This window comes from Chelon labrosus, assembly GCF_963514085.1.
Source record: "Chelon labrosus genome assembly, chromosome: 4".
In the NCBI taxonomy this organism is placed as follows: Eukaryota; Metazoa; Chordata; class Actinopteri; order Mugiliformes; family Mugilidae; genus Chelon; species Chelon labrosus.
This window is the reverse complement of record NC_140340.1, coordinates 22590358-22610728: the sequence shown is the minus strand read 5'-3', so window position 1 is coordinate 22610728 and position 20371 is coordinate 22590358. Positions and strand designations below refer to the sequence as shown.

At 39.0% G+C, this 20371-nt stretch overlaps 1 protein-coding gene across 1 annotated transcript; it reads right to left on the bottom strand.

Annotated features, from left to right (window-relative positions):
• Positions 1-439: 439 nt before the first annotated feature.
• On the bottom strand, positions 440-19620 carry rims4 (regulating synaptic membrane exocytosis 4). Its single transcript, XM_084542291.1, has 5 exons — positions 19413-19620; positions 11273-11385; positions 9361-9462; positions 7803-7942; positions 440-735 (listed from the first exon to the last, which is right to left on the bottom strand). The coding sequence occupies exons 1-5, from the start codon at positions 19487-19489 to the stop codon at positions 517-519; spliced, it is 651 nt and encodes a 216-aa protein (XP_084398417.1). The 5' UTR covers positions 19490-19620; the 3' UTR covers positions 440-516.
• Positions 19621-20371: the final 751 nt, after the last annotated feature.

The window sequence follows — 20371 nt, the reverse complement described above, 5'->3', positions numbered from 1 at the left end:
CGTAGCTGAAGCAAAGCTGAGCCCGCAGAGTATTGTGGCCCCAATAGGATGTGATCAATGACTGCGACTGAGCCCTCCTTTGAAGTATCCTCATTAGGGAGGATTGTGTCGTATGTTTTTTTCATCAGAGAAATGTGAAGAGAGCAAAATTTCCCTTTGAGTGTGAGGGGCGGTCGGTTGCAACAACAAGAGAAACGTGCATCCCATGAGTCTCAGGAAACAATGTAATACCATATCAAAAGAATTATAATACATTTCCAATGTAAACCAGAATGACCCTCTGGTTTGTTAAGTAATTTCCAAATCAAGGGAGTGATTCATTCCCCAGTGTGGTTGGACCTGTCAAAGTGCCCTTGAGTGAGAAACTTAACACCTTCCTGCTCCAGTGGCAGTGCCACCTGACTGACCTGGGTGCAGGGCTAAAGGTTACTCTAATTAAAAACAAGTCCAAAGACCTTGTCTGAGCAATGAAATCTTAGTTGTGACATCAAAACTATACATTTTCGTGCGTGAGTCTTAGGATCGCTCACAACAGGGCCCAATGGTGCTCTCCAGGGACATCTGGGACGAGTGGCGGATCAGTGGCGCCATTGTCGGGTCCACCATGGAGGAGGTAGGGAAAAGCTTGTACCAGCCAATCACCATAGTGCTGAGGTCCAACTCCTCCAATAGGATCCGAGCTACGCCCATGAAACATTTGCGGTCCATTCGTCCATAGTTGCCCCAAACGATAAGCTATGGGAGAGAGTGGCAAAATAAAGATTAGGGAAATAAAACCAAAATATGTAATTGTTGCATTTAAACTTTGTGAAAACATGGAAGTATGTAAGTATTATCTTGTGTCTAAACCTAGTGTACTACAGAAGTATTGTATCTTCATATGACAGCTGACGCCCATGAAAGTCTGAGCCAAGATCTACAGTCTGCTCTATGCCCTCTGAAAAATACAATTATGAACAAGCAATTTCCTTTTTCAAAAGAGGAAATTGCTTCTTCCTGGTTAGCAAGTTTTTCTCTGTGAAGCTGCACATGAGCCTGACATAAGCATGAAATCAAACTTAGCAGCCTGCTGTGCTTAGCATGTTAATATTTACCATTTTCATTGTACTGTTTTAGCATTTTAGCATTTTATAATTAACACTTAAAACCAAGTACCGCTGAGGCCGGTGGAAAAGCCAATCACCAATAGGATGACTAATGATGTGAATTTTGCAGTGTTTTATGTCAGTTCAGGTTGAGTTTGGAAATCGGCATCTTGTCAATTGCTCTCTCTGATACAGCAGCACAAAGTGGACTGAGGTGTGAAATTACGTAAATGAAGAGGTGTGTGAGGAGGATGGAGAGACAATGGTGGTGCTTTGAATCCTGTGTGTGCCCTCCGTCTCCTGACATCCTGATAACATCAGGTCTCATCTCAGATGGCCCCACATCTTGTCAAGTGGGCGGACACAATAATCAATACCCATCAGTGCATGCGTCCTCTCATGTGGTGGTCTTGTGTGTCTGTGCGTACCAGCATACCAATTTGTTTGGTATCTGTGATTGTGTGTCTGCGACTGATTTCCACAGAGACGCAGAGGTTCACATTGGCTTCAATCTATTCTCTGCGTCTTTAAAGAAGGAGAATCTATCTCTCTGTCCGTCTGCCTGCTACCATTGCTCCAAACAAGGTCCTGACCTCAGCTGGTACAAATTACAAGAGAGAGAAAAATGTATGGTTGAACAGCAGAAACTGGCTAGGTGCTTAGTACACAATACAATACAGGCTGATTGAAATGAAGAAAGGTAGATTCAAAATAGCTAAATTCAAAATAGTTTTTTCTGATATATATCTTACTTCTGTACATACAATGACATTCTACATTATAGTGTACTTTGGACTTTGCGCCAGCCGTTTGGGAGAACATGCCTTTTCACTAAGCGTCAGTGTTGGACCTCACTAATGCTTTTGTGGCTGAATGTGAGCAAATCCCTGCAGTGGAAAGCTTTCCAAGAAGAGTGGAGTCGGTGTGCGCAGCAGATTAATGGAACAACCTGCTTGATAATCACAGACGCATGCAGTGCTTGGTTTGTCTAATGCGTTTGGTGCAGCGAGTTCTGTAACATCATGACTATTCAAATCTAAATGTCGAGGATCACAAAAACTGAAGAAAACACAAAAGCACTGTGGGGATTGACCTCGGCTTGTTGGGCGAAAATATCCCTAGTAAATACTGATGAGTCTGAGCCCTAAGGTATAGAAATCATTCACAGTTTTGACAGTAGAAAGCCCCCTTGCTCTGAACGGACAGATCAATAAAGAATGATGGAAACTCCGACAAAATAATTTTTATAATTGTGGAAAAATAAAGAGGAAATAATATCATTAGCTGAACAGGGAAGGGAAATGTAAAAGAGGAAAACCGTATTGTTATATTATTTATTATATATATTAATGAGCTTGATGTTCTAAATCATGTTCTTTATGTTAAAATAGGAAAACAACCTGAAAGGGATCCTTGCCATCCAAATACACTCGCAAATCAGCCATTTGCTTAACTTTCTGCTCTTGTTCAGCACCAGTGTGGTTTTGGTGTTGTTATATTACATGATTATACTCTTTCACTACAGCAACAGTTTCACTGCATATCAAACAAACACACTAACCCTGATATAGAGTATGATAATGTGACTGACTGAATTTTAATACAAATAGGATTTTTGATTTTCTGCTCTGTCTATTGTACAATAATAAAGAGTAATACAAAACCCACATCTTAAATAATTGAAAACATTCGACCCCTAAATAAATAGTCAAGATAGCTGTAAAGAAAATGTCACTTATTGTATGAAATTACATGTCAGGTTTTGTGAATGGTGAAGCTAAGTCACGACTTGAGTCAGTTGAAGGTTTCTCAATGAGACTTAAGTAGCTCTCTGCTTTCCTAAATCTGGAAGTGACAAATTGAAAAGCGCTGCTGATTTCAGCGTTTTTCATTATCCAGTGTGAATGAGTTTGATGAAACTCAGAGGACAGCGACAGAGACAGCAGATAATTAAGAGGGAGGCGTTTAGTGGCTAATTACACAGCGACAAGAGCAGCAGAGCAGCCCGAGGCAGAGCTGCAGGCCTCTCAAACTGAACACCCCACTGTTTCCACCTGCTGATTACTGACGCATGGGGTTAAAACACATGTGTTTGCAGGGTGTTATGTGTTATATAAACATAATGATGGATTGCAGTAAGAAGGAAATTAAGAAATACGGGATAAGAGATGATAGAAGCTTGAACACTAGAACAGAAATAAGGAAGGAAGGAAGGGGAAAAAATAATGAGTTAGCTGGTAGGGAAAAAAGTTAAGAGTACACTGCAAACAGAAAAAAAGCATAGAAAATAGGAGTCAGAAAAAAAAATTTGAAAAAAAGGAAGGAGAAGAAGAGAGTGGAAAATGAAGGAAAGGGTGACAGGGAAAGAATACAAAATGGACAAAGTGCAGAAGAAGGAAACCGCCAGATCTGTGGTAATAATCAGTTTCTCTCTGTTGGCCTTTTGTGACATTTTTGATCCTGAAAGCGGCCGAAGCTCAAACAAATGAAAGAACAAAATCATCTGGATCAGCCTGATGGTCCCCGAGCTCACACTCTAAGAAGTGAAACATGGATGTTGTTTGCATTACATCATTTTTGTAAGGTGAAACTATTGAATAATTCCACTTTTGAAAAATAAATCAAGAGAGTTTCATTGCATTAATGTAATACAAAAAGGTTTTGGGATTACAAAAATGTGCTGAATTGAATCTATGTAATCAAGTTATTTAAAACGCACTGTAGGCGTTAAAATGAATGAAAACCGTCCCAACGCGGTTTCCGTACTTTCTTGCACATGCGCAGTGTGGCTGAGGACGCCTTCGAAGACACGCCCATAGACATATACGTAGTGATGGCCAGCCAGTCGAGGCTTTGTTGAAGCCTCGACACGTGATTCAAAAAAAGGTTCATTACTCGAAGCTTCAATGACACAGTGCTCTATTAGGACATAGTGGAGAATAAAATGCAGTACAATCGAGACGTGTCTTCTTGCTTGTATGGGAGTTGATTTGCCATGCACATCCCTGTTCTACTACACCACATGGATATGTGGTTTAAAGCTGATAATAAATAAATTATATACTTATTACAATAAAATACATAAAAAGCAATCAGTGGGAATCGAACCCTTGCTTCACTAACGAAAGACCGTTGTTTTTTTCAATGTACCACTGGCCCCTTTCGTTTCGCGTGTTTGACGTTGGACCTTTTGATGTACGTCACTAATAAACTCTGCCTTCGTTCGTTTACACTATGTTTATGTTACAGCAGAGCCGTTTCTTGCTATAGGCGAACTAGGCAAATGCTTAGGGCCCAAAGCTGCATGTTCATCCTCATCTGAGAATTAAAATGTTCTGTCTTTATCTATAGCTATCTCGTGTGTTTGTTACATCCCTTATATGCTTAAAAATGAACGTCGTAGGATATAAATAAAATAAACTGCAATAATAAGCAGTGACTGGTGTTTTTCAGGTGTTTTTGTGGCAATACTGCGTCATATTCGTTGGACCGCAGTGTCGCAATATGAGTGACGTAGCGGGCCGCCGACAGGTGTGATGGGCATGATTGACAGCTACTCATCCTTCCCGTTAGCGAGAATATTAAACAAAACAAACACAATAATGGCGTCAAAAAGAAGTTTACTCAGTTATGCGGAAAACGGAAGAAAAAGAAAACGGTCAAAAGATAAAGGTAAGGCATTTGTTGGTGGCGTGGACTGGATAGGTGGAGGTGAAACGCCGTTTAGCAAGTTTGTTTATTTGTCATGCTAGCCAGCTAGCTAGCCCTGGATAAATGTTAGCTCGCTGGCTAGGATGTGTTCGTCACAAACTCACAAATGTAAAAGGAATATGTCGCATGTGAATGGACAGTCTGTCCTGTCATGGTCATTTTCAAGTTTGTGTGTATTATATAGGCCTTTAATTAGAAGTGTGCTACAGTTTTATAATTTAAAGAAATATTTGAAAGGTTTGTCTTTTAAGTGATTTATACATATGATGCATTGTGTTCATTTTGTACGATTGTGGTAGTGGATCATTTATCTTATTTATTTCTTTCACTAGTCCTATGTGTAAATGAATGCAGAAAACTCTTAAAAGTGACAACTTTGTTATTGGGCACACTGTACGTCACAGTGTTTAATATAAAAACAGATTCATTTTAATTTTCTGTATTACAGCAACATCACTGCAATTATAAAATAGGAATATGCACTAATGATCTATTTTACGTGATAACCTAAGGAGCCTTTTCTTTGCAGGAGCAATTCTAGAATGTTTTGGAGCTCCAGACATTGAGCCAGAGGATCTTCTGAACTTCCTGACCAGGAAGCTCCAGAACCATCACATAAACTGTTATTATTACTTTGATTAAGTATATCAGGTGTTGCTGATAAGTGACTGTGATGTTAAATAAGCATTATTTTTAGTGTTGTTTTGTTTTCATTGTTGCAGTTTAAAATCAATGTTGGTTTGTTGTATTCTCTTATGTAAACATTTTTATAAACAATCAAAATATGTTTTATTTATTGACATATAGAGGATTGTTGTTTTCCTTGTATTATAGTTTTTTATCAGTTTAACTTGCCTGAGTGCTAAGGGTTAGTAATCTCTTCATCGTAGTTTGACAAACTATAGGGGCCCCCAAACAGCATCTTGCTTAGGGCCCCCATGAAGCTAGAAATGGCCCTGAGTACAATCAACAAAACACTACAACATAAATACAACTCATTTGTGTCAAGTAACTTCAACGTAAGCGCGTTGAGTAAATTCAACATAAGCGCGTTGAGTATCCAACATAAGCGCGTTGAGTACCTTCAACATAAGCGCGTTGAGTATCCAACATAAGCGCGTTGAGTACCTTCAACATAAGCGCGTTGAGTACCTCCAACATAAGCGCGTTGTGTATATTCAACATAAGCGCGTTGAGTAAATTCAACATAAGCGCGTTGAGTATCTTCAACATAAGCGCGTTGAGTACCTCCAACATAAGCGTGTTGAGTACCTGCAACATAAGCGCGTTGAGTAAATTCAACATAACCGCGTTGAGTACCTTCAACATAACATAAGCGTGTTGAGTACCTGCAACATAAGCGCGTTGAGTAAATTCAACATAACCGCGTTGAGTACCTTCAACATAACATAACCGCGTTGAGTAAATGCAACATAAGCGCGTTGAGTAAAGTCAACATAAGCACGTTGAGTAGTATTTAATTAAGACGGTTTGGTGGGATTTGCTTAAAAGCATGTAGTAATAATTAGTTTTCTAGTATTCTTCCCATTTATTCAGCCTAGTTTCGTGGGACCGGTTGCCATAACTATATTAAGTAAATGTGATGTTTCATTTCTTAGAGTGCAGATTTCTCACTGTGAATGCCAACTTTGGTTTTCAACTACATCCGCTGTGTCTGCTTTTTCCTCAAAATCAGAAGAAGGCAGTTGGATAAACTTCTAACATTACAGTACTTTCATCAGACCATAAAATCTTGGTGGAGGTCTTTTAACATTTTACAGTCTGAGGAGCCTAATTTGGGTTATGAATTTGCTAGTTTTACTGACCCAGCTGTGCTTTAAACATCGATGGTAGTGCAGGTCTGGCCACCCCTTTGGTCTAGACTTGAATGCTCAGCAATGTTTTCAGATTAAAACCACCAACCTCTGAAGTGAATGGCATTAATGATCTCATTAGTGTAATGTTCTAGTAAACGTCTGGCATTTTTGTGGATGTTACTTTGATAAATACCACCACCTGAACATTTTTTAAAACCAAGCACACAAAAACAGCAACAGCAAAGGGGTCTTCCTTGCATCCTAGACCATATCTTCTCAAGTCTCAAAGATGCATGAGCCCAGGCCACCTTCTTCCATTGCTCCATGGTCCAGTTCTGATGCTCATATGTCCATTACAGGGGCTTTCAGCGTGGACACCCTTGTGTGGTCTACAGCTTCAGAGACCCATACAAAACAAATTGTGATCCACTGTGTGTTCTGACTCCTTTCTATTGGAACCAGCATCAATGTTTGCAGCAATTTGAGCTGCAGCAGCTCGTTTATTAGATTGGACCACAAAGGCCAGCCTTTCCTTCCCAACCTTGGACATTTTTGATAGATATTTAACACTGCAGGAACACACCAGAGGAGCTGCAATTCCCTTGACCAGTGCTTACAACAAGGTGGTAATAACATCATGACTGATAGTTGCATATACGTATCTTAGGATGTATTAGATGAATTACAAACATTAATGCTCCCCAGATATTGAATCCTAAAGACTTTGGTGAGAGTTGATTTCTTGAAATTTGGTGACCCTCAAGACAACTTTTAATAAATTTGGTTCTCTCATGCAGTATTCCAATCTTGTTAAAAAAATTCTGTATGTCTAGTAATTAAATTTATGACTAAATACCTGCCAAACTAATAATATCCACATGAGTTTCAGCTATGCTTCATGTTTATTATTAATTGCTAAATGTTAGCAAGCTGACACTGTAATCGGAGACGCAGAACACGGGAAAGAGTACACTCAGTAATCATTAGCATGTTAACTTCATCATTGTCAGGTTTTATTGAATTTAGTTAATGGCTTAGTCAATAATGGGTAGTTCGGATTTGATTAAAATGTCTGGCTTATGTTGGATTTTTATGTTTACATCTTTCATCAGTTAAACAAGATATTTGCTGTTTGACACTTCTCTGGTTTGAAAGGCAAATACTAAGCAAAAAAAACGGTATATCTCACCTGTACCACTTTCCCCTGTGGGCTTTCAGAGAAGACCAGGACCTGGTTGTAGAGAGGATCCAGAGACTTCCTCACTGACTTAGTCTTCTTCTTGGCCACACAGATGCCGTTCTCCAGGAGGTAAACTTTGATGTAGGCCGCTGCAATGACAGCAGACAGAAATGTTAAACTCTGAGTGTGAATTTTGACTGTATTCAGAGGTTTAAGGTCATAGAGCAAGAAAAATAAAATAGTGTCAAAAAAGTAGGAGAAGAAGACACAGAAGGTGTATTTCAGTAAAGCACTGTAGAAGAAGAGAATTTAAATAAATGAAAGGCCTTCAAGGGACTGACAAAATCTGCAAGGTAAGGGTCATGTGACAAAATTACAAATGAATTGTAAATAAAATTTTGAAAACCACCTTTATAGATAACTTATGTATAAAATATATACTTTTTTACAATTCTGTTGTTAAACTTTACTGATCATGCAGCCAAACACCTTTATAATGAAGACGATGAAAATGAAACAGCATAATTGTATGAACAATGAGTAATTTCATACAATATGTCTACTCGTCTACTTTTGTCTACATTATGACATTTTCCTAAATGTCATAATGTTTGTATTAGGTATTTCCAATGACACTTGACACGCCTTTAAATTTTAAAATATTGGTTCCAAATGTGTGCTTTTAATTAATATGATCTGAAGGTATGCAAAATGTTCACACTATTAAGTATTTGCTAGGTAATAGATAGTATGTACAGGTTATAAAAGTGTGTTGACGTAACACACACATACATTCATATTATTATATAATATATAGACTTATATAGGTCTAACTATAAGTTACAAAAGTAAAAACTTTTTGGTCCTTAAATTGACTTAACACAATCAGTTAAGTTGTTTTATGTGATAAATGGAATGTAGAAACTAAAAATTAAAAGTCTTTTAAACAAACTTATACTCTGTCATCTCTCCGTCTGTGCTGAAAGTGTAAACAGTGTTTTGTCCAGCATGTTAGAAGATTATGGCAAATCCTGAAATCTGGAGCAAAGATCTCTTCTGTCTTATGGAGTTTCTTTTATGTCTCTTTGTCTCTGTTTATTTCTGTTTTTTTTTTATTTTTTTAATCTCATCGTCATAGTTCTGCAAAGATAAAGTTCTTTTTCTTTTTTTAACTTTGCTGACGTTTTTCTTATGCAATTAGGGTCAATGGCTGCTTTAATATTACGCAACTGAGGGGAACTACTGTACAGTCAAAAGTGTGACCTTTGCATGCAGAGAAGATTTTTTTTGCACTATACAGGAACGAGGACCAACATTTAGTCAGGGCAACCGGCTGCCTATTTCACCACAGCATTAGGAGAAACAAATGCTATTCTTTTTTAGTTTAGATTACTGATGGTACTTGTTGACTTGTGATGCATTCAGGTACTGTGTTAACCTCCATGTTCCAAGATATGGGAGTCGTTCAATAAAAAATGGATGTTTCTCGTGTAAAACAGGCTCCTGTGGAAAACTGCTTTGATTTCTTTGATCAGGCGCTCATCAGCAAAGAGTGGTTCAGACTCACCTGGAGGTCCCTTTGATCCTGGTTTCATGGTGAGTCCTCTGGCCTGTACAACCTCCACCTCTAGACCCCCGTTCCTTTCCATCAGGCCGATCTCTACATCACCTGGATGAGAGAAAAAACAACTGCACTTAACAACAAGGATGAAGAAGGTATATCCACATTATGCAGACTTTTTAAACATGTGATTAATTATTGGTGTCAGAAACATTTTAAACTGGGATACTGTATTTACTGAAATGCATAGTAATGAGCCCAGAGCCTAACAATAGGTCAATGTTGTCCCTAAGAGAAAGTGCAATAATTTACAGTAGATGTGGAGTGTTTAAGATCATCTCATGTAACTCCATAAATCTCTATAAAAGACCAAGTGGAGCAGGACCAGGTCAAAATTAAGTCAATCTGACACCAAATCACTGAATTACATTTATTTGCCTAAGAGCCTTTGTCCAGAGCAACTTGAAGAGTGTTTTGTTACCACAACCTCTGTCTATGTGCTCCATTAATGCACTTTTCTGGACTGTAGTCTGTACATTCTCTTATACTGTTCTTAAACTAATATATATTGTAAACATTTGCCCACTTCCTGCCTTTTGAGCACATCCTTGCACAGTCTGTATATTAACTAAAATCTGACTTTCTGTACATTTTATATTTCTTCATCATTTCATAATAAAACATACATATTTATTAGAATATGTTGTTTTATCTAATTGCATTTCAGTGGTTTGACTTGTTGCACTTTCTTTCTCATTTTCTCTTACTATGAAAATTGCACCAAACACCGAGAGAGATTCCTTCGAAGTGTAAGAATTCATAGCAATAAATCATGATCTGAGTCTGATTTAACAATAAATCAAACAAACAATGACATGGTCTTGCTTAATTGGCATTTATCTGTCATAACAAGTTAATAGATACGGAAACCTTAGTCTTTTTAAGCTACATTATGGAACACGTAATATAAAGTTCGATTGAACAGCAGTAAAATTCAATTCACTTTTTAGCACCTTTAATCTAATTGTTTTGGTGTATGGCACATATACTGTTTCAGTTCAGTCTCAGCATTCATTAACTTCCCTTCGTCCATATGGCTGTTTATAGTAAAAAGCTTAGAAAATGTCATTTTATAGCGAACATCATTAGTAGGCAGCTAAGAAATAGTAACACACCAACAAGCTTATTAACACTCTGGGGATATCTACTCTGCTATTAGACTGTATATTAGCTCTGTGTGCCTTTTCTGATGTGGAAAATGAAAGATTTTCTAAATTTCACTCGCTGGAAGTCACTTCTGAATAGCAGTTTCTGCTAATTGCTCCCAAATGATAAATACATTCCTTTGAAAGTGACACAGCGCAGATGACAGCCAAGTTATTCTGGGTTCTCTGACATTATATAACGTTGGACTGGACAGCTGGTTTGAAATGGAGCTGGTCCAGTCAGTGCCACTGTTGTTAGGCCAAGGACACTGTCTGGCTGCCAACGAGGAAACTGACCCACTTACAGTAGATCACTGACGTGGAGGACAGGCGACATGCTATATATCCAGTATGTACGGCCTGGAAACTAATAAATGCAGGGGACGATGAGAAAAGCAGTAAGACACAGCTCTGATTTATGAGGTCACTTATTTTTTGCCAGTGTGAAAATTACTTCAGCAGTCTACAGTTTGTAGACACATTTTCTTGTTCCTTTTTTCAATAACATTTTAAAAAATCTGGGTGATAGTTAATTTCTTTGTGAACTTAAAGATAAGAAAGGAAAGAGGGATTTTTTTTAAAGTGTAATTCAGAGACATAAATATAAAAATAAAACTGATGGACTGACTGTTGAGAGACTTTTAAGAAGCTTTTTCACGACTGATGTGAACAGAGGGGAATGGCTTAGCATTTAAATTTCTGTCCTCACTCACCCATGGATGTCGTTGCCAGCGTCTGTCGCCCGACAAATTGGGCCGGTCCCATCCCATCCAGAAAGTCACTGAACTGGGCATCTGATGCCAGACACATGCCGCTGTAGTTAAGGCTGCAGAGAGAGTGAAAGAGGCAGAAGAAGAGATGGATTGGTTAAACATGACCAAACAGCCCTCAGGGCAGTTCAATTAGCCAGAGACAGAAAGATAATGACACAATGAAAGAGAGGTGAAGCACCGCAGAGAAAACAGTCAGCAGGAATAAGGAGATAGACGCACATGAATAAAGAAAAGAATTGATAACTGGAAGTCATTTATCACTCCGGTTTCAACTTTGTTTAACTTTAAAATTGTAATTGGCTTCCTGAAACTAAACTGGCTCGAGAGTTTGACCCTACGTGTTTTTATTCTGTGTGTGTGTCTATGCAAAGGAATCAGCTCAGAGTGCTTTGGTGGGCGACTGCCAGGTACTATAACTGTGTATGTGTCCATCCTATGGTCAGCAGACCACAGCACAGCTTCCATACCGCTGCTTTAACCTCAATCTACGTCGTGTCGTAGATATGTGTGTCACGAACTCATTGAATTTAGCTTATCATAGACATAGTATATCACTATTTACCGACATGTGTCATGAATGTGGAAGAAGAAGATAAAAAACTGAACAATAAACTGTTAATGACTGGGACACTGCTACGAATTCAGTTTAGACTCAAATGTGCTTTTCATGTGTCAAAAACAGACACTGTCGCTTCCACTGAGAACTCGTTCATCACTGGGTGATTAAAGAAAGTAGTTATTTTACTATTCTCCAATAGATCACACTGGGCATTCATCTTCATAGCAATGTGTGGACAATTTGTGACCTTGGAAAATGTCTACTTTTGAGGTTGTTAATACCAGAAAGGCTCACTTACACGAAATCTTCTCTTGTAAACACAACCCCATTGTAAGGAATCATAAGCTAACTGTAGCTAGCTGACTTTCAACTGAACTGACACCTTGCTTACAGCTAGCTAACTGTCATTCATCTGTCAGCTAGTAACTGTCAACCAGCTAACTACCAGCAAAATAATAGCATGCTAGCTGTCAGACTACTAACAGCTCACTGTCAGCTAACTAACTAGCAGTCTGATAACTGCCACAAAGCCAAAAGTTAGCTAACTGTATATAGCCAGATACAGATAGGTAAGTGTCCGTCAGCTAACTGCCACATTGCTAGCAGCCAATGAACTGTCAGCCAGCTAGCTATACCTAGCTAATTGTTAGCCAGGAATAGTTTCCAGGTAGTTAGCCGTGGCAATGTTAAATGAAGGGGAAACAGTGCACCAGTTAGCACTACCCTGCTCATAGCTACCTAGAGTTAGTTTTCCAGGTTTTCGCCCAATGACAGCTGGGATAGGCTCCAGCACCCCCCGCGACCCTTCACAGGACAAGCGGTTGTAGATCATCCCAGCTGTTCTAAATAAATGTTCTCTACCAGATGGGGGGCAAAATAATACGTTATTTTTTGCTCGTGCTGATTTCAGCTGCTTCAATCCCCATGTGACAAAACTCTCAATGTCTACTTGTAGCTCTTCTTCTTTCTCCTGTTTCCTTCTCCTACTTTGCTCTAACCTTCATGCTTCTTCCCCTTGTCTCTACTTCCACATTTTATTATGTCTTTTGGTCTTTATTCATCCCTGCTCTGATGAAGCACTTAGCTCCACACCTAAGGAAACAGGTTTATTATTTTTTAAACCTGCAACATGAATTACCCAGCAGCTTTGTCTTAAATGTGAAATGAAGGAAAAAGTGTTGAAATATTTACCAGATTGTTTCAACAAAGTCCCGCAAAGGCTGACATTTCATATTAACTTCAGACTGAGCTGGCAAACACTGCAATAATTTCAAAATAATATACAACGCAGTCTCTCAGCCTGGTCACTTAGTTTAGATTGGCCATTCATGCTGACATCTGCCAATATTACAGCATTGCCTGTCATTTTTAGTGGATAAAAACAATTACTATGAAGTGTAACCAGTTATTTTCTGTGCATGTTCGCAATAGGCCGACTGTGCGTGCAAGGGCCCTTAATACACAGAAGTAATGCAATAAATATAATGCAATATATAAATTACATTGTGCAATTAATAAAGCAAAGCAACTAATTCTAATGAGGTCAAACCATTGTGTACCTACATGTGCACGCACGCACAAATGCATTCAGCGCTGAAATGTAATAAGTGAAGCAATGTTATAATGTGTATTACTGGACGATAAAATCCTGAGCTTTAGATTATAACGTTTGGGACACATCTGGGGATTATGCTGCTGTTTCACAGAAATATGACATTCAATGCAAACTACATGCAGTGGACAGATGACACTGAAAATATTATATTATAAATATCTGAGATCTCCTGCCACTCAGAATGACAATATAAATGTTAATAAAATTCAGCAAGTTGTAGCAATGACTGGGGGAATGTGACTGAGGCAACAACCCTAAACATTATAAGTACACACCAACTATAAATTGGGTTGCTTCCACTAAATTCACCACACTGATAGCATTGGAGCATCGGGTGAACCCAGGTGGAGTGGCGCCGTCATATACAACAAGGTTACCTATGCAACCAGAGCCTGAAACGTCCAATAGCAATTAACTGTCAGCTGCAAATAGATGGACAATGAACAAAGTTGTATATGCCGATGGGGTTTTCTTTTTTGGTTTTCTTGCATCTCATAGGATACAAGGGAGGGATTGTTGTTTGGTTTAATACAAAAAAAGTAAAGCTGTCACCTGCTTTTCAGTATTCACAACCAGACAACCATCTTTTGTCAGACAAAGTCTACTGAGTCATCTACACACAAACACAAAAATCTTACTCAGCTATTTTTTCACACTCTAGACATGATATTTTGTCAATGGACATTTGACAATTTTGACAATGGGCATATTCACTCTACAATTCAGGACTTTACACATACACTGTTAAAAAATATCTCTTCACTGTGTTTCTTTCATAGTACATTTACTGATGTAAACCATTGTAAACTCCACACATGCTGCAGAATACAACATTCCCCAGTTGCAGATAAAGCATTATCATGAGGGCCTCGGCAAGGGGTTAGCTGCCTAGAGAAATTTAAAAAAAATTTAATTTTACAACACAAACCAAATAAATGATTGGCATTTTCTTCACTGACTGTGTTTAACTGTGTTTTTAGAGAGTGGCAAATGTGTAAAATAAAATGAAAGCATTCCTGCTTAGCTCCCTCACCAGCAGCACACACACACACACACACATATTCATTGGCTCTTGAATGGCCCAACCATAAATCAATAAGCTCATAAGTGTGATTGGATGGTGTTAGCTAACAAAGTGCTTATTCATGACCGTGCATACGCAGGCACTGAGCTTTTCAATCAGTAGACTGAGCCAAACAGATGACGGAAACACGGAAACAGTGCAGACAGGAAGACAAGCAGCAGTTTGCTGTTGATGATTTAAATGATGCAGTGGTGCAGCCAGTTTAATGACTGTAACTCCCGTATCTGAAGCGATACTTTTAGCTTTGAACATACAAAAATATACAGAGATTGTGGAGAGAAGGAAAAAACAACATCAGTGAGGCAATCATGGAGAGGATAGATATAAAATAAAGTCAAAGTTGATTCACGGCTTTGTAGGCTTTTTGACAGTTAGCTATGTATTAGCTTGCTGGCAGTTAAGCCCTGTCCACGTTTAAAGCACTTCACTTGTCATCCATCTCTTTGAGCTGACAGCTGGTTTTCTGGTAGATTTTCCAGGCTCTGGTTGCCTAGGTAAAACTCTATTCCAACTGTTTCCAAGTGAACCGAGCAGAACATAACAATTTTGCTAGTGTATGGACGGCGTTAGCTCTTCTTGCAGTCACCACTCTCTATTTCTATTCTCCGTCAGCTACACTGCCGGTCTACTTAAATTCAACCAAACCTCCATGCTGGGGGTGACTGTGGATGATGTTTTGTTGTGGTAAACTTGGGGTCACTTGCATTGGCCACAGCCTCAAGTACAGGTTTAACTTAGTACTTTGTGTCGCCATCAGTATAACTTGCTGAATTTGATTAACATTACTGGGCCACTTGCCACTTCACTGCTGGTCTCTTCCCGTGCTGATGCTCTCAGAGATGTCTGGTACAGTAATCTGAGTTGTTTTCCCAACCATGTTTTGCAGGGAATCATGAATGTTTTTCAGTGAATAATGCATACTGTAGACTGTATGAAGATGCATCATGATGTGCTCTCACTGCCCACATTTTTTTTCTTTTATCCCGCCTCATTATTTCTCTCAAAATTGTTTACATAAATGAATATTCAGAAAATGAAAGTAATTCTCATTAGACACCTCTGCAGTTTGACTACAAAACAGAATCATTTTGTTTCAGCTACCATATTTTTGTTACATATGAGCTAAAACCAGCTAAACCATGCTTTCATGCAGCAGTTCGCAAACAAATATCTCCATATTCCAAATATGAATGGAATATTAATATGCATGCAAACACAACCAGTGATGCAATCATCCTCTCCCTCGTTTGCTACCTCTCCTTGTTTTCCTCCCCGCTCTGTTCCTCTTTAAACCCTCCCAGCCCACGTCAGTCTGTCTGTCAGCCTTGTCTTGTTATGTAACTGCAGGAATTCAAGCTGGTAGCCAGGTTGGCACTGATCCGCATGTGTCCGTGCTCAGTAGTACTATGCTATTATTGCTGATGTCATATGTGCTTTTCCAGTGAGTTTGACTCCATACTCTCTGTGTATCCCCTGCTGACTTCTTCTGTTAGATTGATGATAGAAATTAACTAACATGTGTGTTAAAGAATAAAACAATATGGAAACCAAAGTGCTTGAAAGTAGATTCTAAATGTAAAACCTCCACTAATGCCAAGCATTTTTTCTAAAATATCTAGGTAGACACTCCTGTGACTTTAATCCTGAGATCACCAGAAGTTGCAGCCTTGCAAAACCTTCCTTATGGTATTTTAAATCCAGTCATGTACAGTTGAAACCAGATGTTTACATACACTGTGTTAAAAGACACATAAACCTTTTTTCCTCACTGTCTGAAGTTAAATCAGACTAAACCTCTCCTGTTTTAGGTCAGTTAGGATTACCAAAATTATTTCTATTTGCTAAATGCCACAATAATGAGAGAGAGAATTTCTTAGAGAATTTTTTATTACTTTCTTCAAAGTCAGAAGTTTACATACGTTTCCTTAGTATTTGGTAGCATTGCCTTTAAACTGTATGACTTGGGTCAAATGCTTTGGGTATCCTTCCACAAGCTTCTCACAATAGTCTGCTGGGGTTCTGGTCCATTCCTCCTGACAGAACTTGTGTAACTGAGTCAGGGTTGTAGAACACCTCACTCGCACACGCCTTTTCAGATCTGCCCACACAGTTTCTATGGGATTGAGATCGGGGCTTTGTGATGGCCACTCCAAAACATTGATTTTGTTGTCCTTAAGCCACTTTGTAGCTACTTTGGCAGTATGCTTAGGGTCATTGTCCATTTGGAAGACCCATTTGCGCCCAAGCTTTAACTTCCTGGCTGATGTCTTGAGATGTTGCTTCAATATTTCCACATAATGTTCTTTCCTCATGATGCCATCTATTTTATGAAGTGCACCAGTTCCTCCTGCAGCAAAACATCCCCACAACATGATGCTGCCACCCCCATACTTCACAGTTGGGATGGTGTTCTCAGGCTTACAAGCTTCCCCCTTTTCTCCAAATGTAACGATGGTCATTATGGCCAAACAGTTCCACTTTAGTTTCATCAGATCACAGGATATGTCTCCAAAAGTTAAAGCTTGCAAACTGTAATCTGACGTTTTTATGTTACTTTTGGAGTAATGGCTTCTTCCTCGCTGAGTGGCCTTTCAGCTCATGTTGGTACAGGACTCGTTTCACTGTGAATAATGACACTCTCTTACCAGCTTCAGCCATCATCTTGACAAGGTCTTTAGCTTTTGTTTTGGGGTTGATTTGCACGTTTCGGACCAAAACACGTTCATCTCTGGGACATAGAACCCGTCTCCTTCCTGAGCGGTATGATGGCTGGACATTCCCATGGTGTCTATACTTGCGTATAATTGTTTGAACACATGAACGTGGCACCTTCAAGCATCTGAAAATTGTACCCAAGGATGAACCAGACTTGTGGAGCACCACAATTCTCTTCCTGATATCTTGGCTGTAACTTGTGATTTCCCCATGATGTCAAACAAGGAAGCAGTGTGTTTGAGGTGTAGCCTTAAAATACATCCACAGGTGTGCCTCCAATTAACTCAAATGTTGTCTGTTAACCTGTCAGAAGCTTCCAAAACCATGACATCATCATCAGGGCTTTCCTTCATTGTTTAAAGACATAGTAATCTTTGTGTATGTAAACTTCTGACTTTCTCTTAAAATTCTATCTCTCAATATTGTGGCATTTAGCAAATAGAAATAATTTTAGTAATCCTAACTGACCTAAAACAGGAGAAGTTTAGTCTGATTTAACTTCAGACAGTGAGGAAAAAATGTTTATGTGGCTTATTGAATTCACCTATGATGTACAGTTGAAACATCTGGTTTTAACTGTACATCATAGGTTAATTCAAAAAGCCAATCTGTCAATACCCAATGTTTCAGTTCAAACTAAAAATGAAGTTCATGACAAAACAGCAAAATATCTAAAATGTTAAACAACACATTGATGTGAAAAACCTTTAAAATGGACATCCACAGTGGATGTAATGCTTTAACTAAAGCAGACACATCTAAAGATAATGACGGATCTTGAGACTGTCTGGGACTGGATACAGATGATCAGTGGAGGAAGACACAAGAACACAGATATGAATTGTTGCAGTTCAAATTGTTACACAGACTACGTCTATCAAAACTAAGACTGTCCAACATGATTGCAGAACAGTAAATTGGTCCTGCAATCACTGTGAACTGACATTGGCTTTATTATCACATCATGGAATTGCCCAAACATTAGCAAAGCATGGTAAAGCTGCCAAGTAACAATATATTTTGATAAGTTTAGTGACACTGCTTATAGATAAAAAAACCCAGAAGCCCAGGTAAGCCTATTTTCCTGGGCTACCTCTTTAACTTCTACCTCAAATGTTTCTGCGTGAAACAAGCAGAACCTAAAAATATTGCTTGTGTATGGATGGAGACAGCTACACTGCTGGTCCACCTAGATTCCCCCGAACCTTCAAGCTGGGAATAGGAACCAAAGTTGTGCATGATGTTTTGGGGAAATCTGTACTTGCATTATATATCATCAGCTGCACCGGTCACTTTCATTGGTCATTGCCTCAAGTGCAAGTTTAACTTGGTACCAAAATAGGTTTAGTGACACTGTATGCAGACAGAACCCAGCAGCCCATTTATCCTATGTTGCTCCAGAATATGTTCTATTTGATATGAAAACTAGCCTGCAAGCCAGCCCGACTCCCTCCATCCATAACATTTTTGCACAGGAAAGCTGGTCTGGAGTCTCTCAGTTGGGAACTGTTTACGTCCCAGCAAAGATGTGTCAGGTTTTGGGCGGGCTTGATCCGGTAATGTAACAGCAACGCAGTCAGTCATGCCATCTAAGCACCCTGGAGTTGAATTTATTCACAACAAAATGACTCTGATTGGTTGTAGGACAGTCCAGTTGCGTGCAGAGGTTTTAACAAATGGCGCGTTACCCCTGGCTATGCCAGGCCATATAGCAGCCATTTTGTTGACTATTTCAATAAGACAAACCCATGACTGGTAACATGTTGATGAGGATTTGTAAAATTGTTTGTTTTTGTGTTGGTTTATGTTTTTTCTTTGCAATATGTGAAAAATATACTGAATGTTCTAACAGTAATATACAGTATCTAACTGTATACAAATACCAAAAAAAAAAAAATCTAATAAAGAACTTTAAAATATCATGTCACTAAACTTAGTTCTGTGGATTAAACCTTCTAAAACTCACACTTAGAAGCAAAGACAGACACTAATGTGCTCAGTAGTTTCATGATATTTTGCCAGAATGTGCATTGACTGCATAGTTTTTAGTGTATTAAGAAATAAGTTCAGTTAATTGTGTTAAAATGGAGCAAAATCAGTTACTCACTTTCCTTCTGAGCCATAGCTGTTCATGCTGTCCTCTATGGACTCGTGGCTGGCCTGGCGTACGGTCCGACTGGGCATCTCCACTGCCAGACCGGTCTCCGTGCTCCTCTGGATGCCTCCCTTCAACTTCCTGCCGTCTGTATCCACTGCAGGAAAAAACAGAACCAAATTGATCCTGAATTCAGCTGCCAGTAATAAAAGAGAAAGATAAAGATAAACAGTCTTCTAGGAAAATTGACTATTTTTGAAATGACTGTGATTGTCCGGCTTTATGCTATACATCAATGCCCTGCATGGATGTGTGAATACAGGTGTGCAACTGTTAATGTTACAACAAATCTAGAGGCGCTGCTACAATACACGGTTCTCAAAAGGATATTCTTAGTAACAATCCAACACAGGACATCAAGGTGTTGGGCTACCAGTGGACTTTGTCTTTATGCTACCTTTTTTGGTAATCCTCGTCGTTTATACGTCAGTCTGTTTCAGAATAACATTTTAAAAACTGCACACTAGACTGAAAATACACTGTAAAATAGTTGTTGTTAAAAGATGATTTTTCAAAAATCATCCAAAAAATATATGTATATAGACTTTCCTTTCTGCATCTGCACAGTCCAGTTCTAGCTGCACATGTGTTTGTCCGGCTCCGACCTCATCAGTGTCAGAAGAAGGACAACCACAGAGATGAGAAATCACTTTAACAAGGCCAAGGACAAAAGCACTCGATTCCTCCTCAGAGCAGGGACATACATCTTGTTGCAAAATAGACCGCAAAATCAATGCATGGCGCACTTTATGGGACCTATCTCTGGCTTCAAGGTGTCCTGTGTGTGTGTGTTTGTTTAGGGGTGTGTGCGTGTGTGTGTGTGTGTGTCGATGGAGGTTGAGTTTATAATGAAGTGCTTGAGCCGGAGGTCTTTAACCTTGTTTTTTGGGACAGGACAGGTTTCCTTTAAT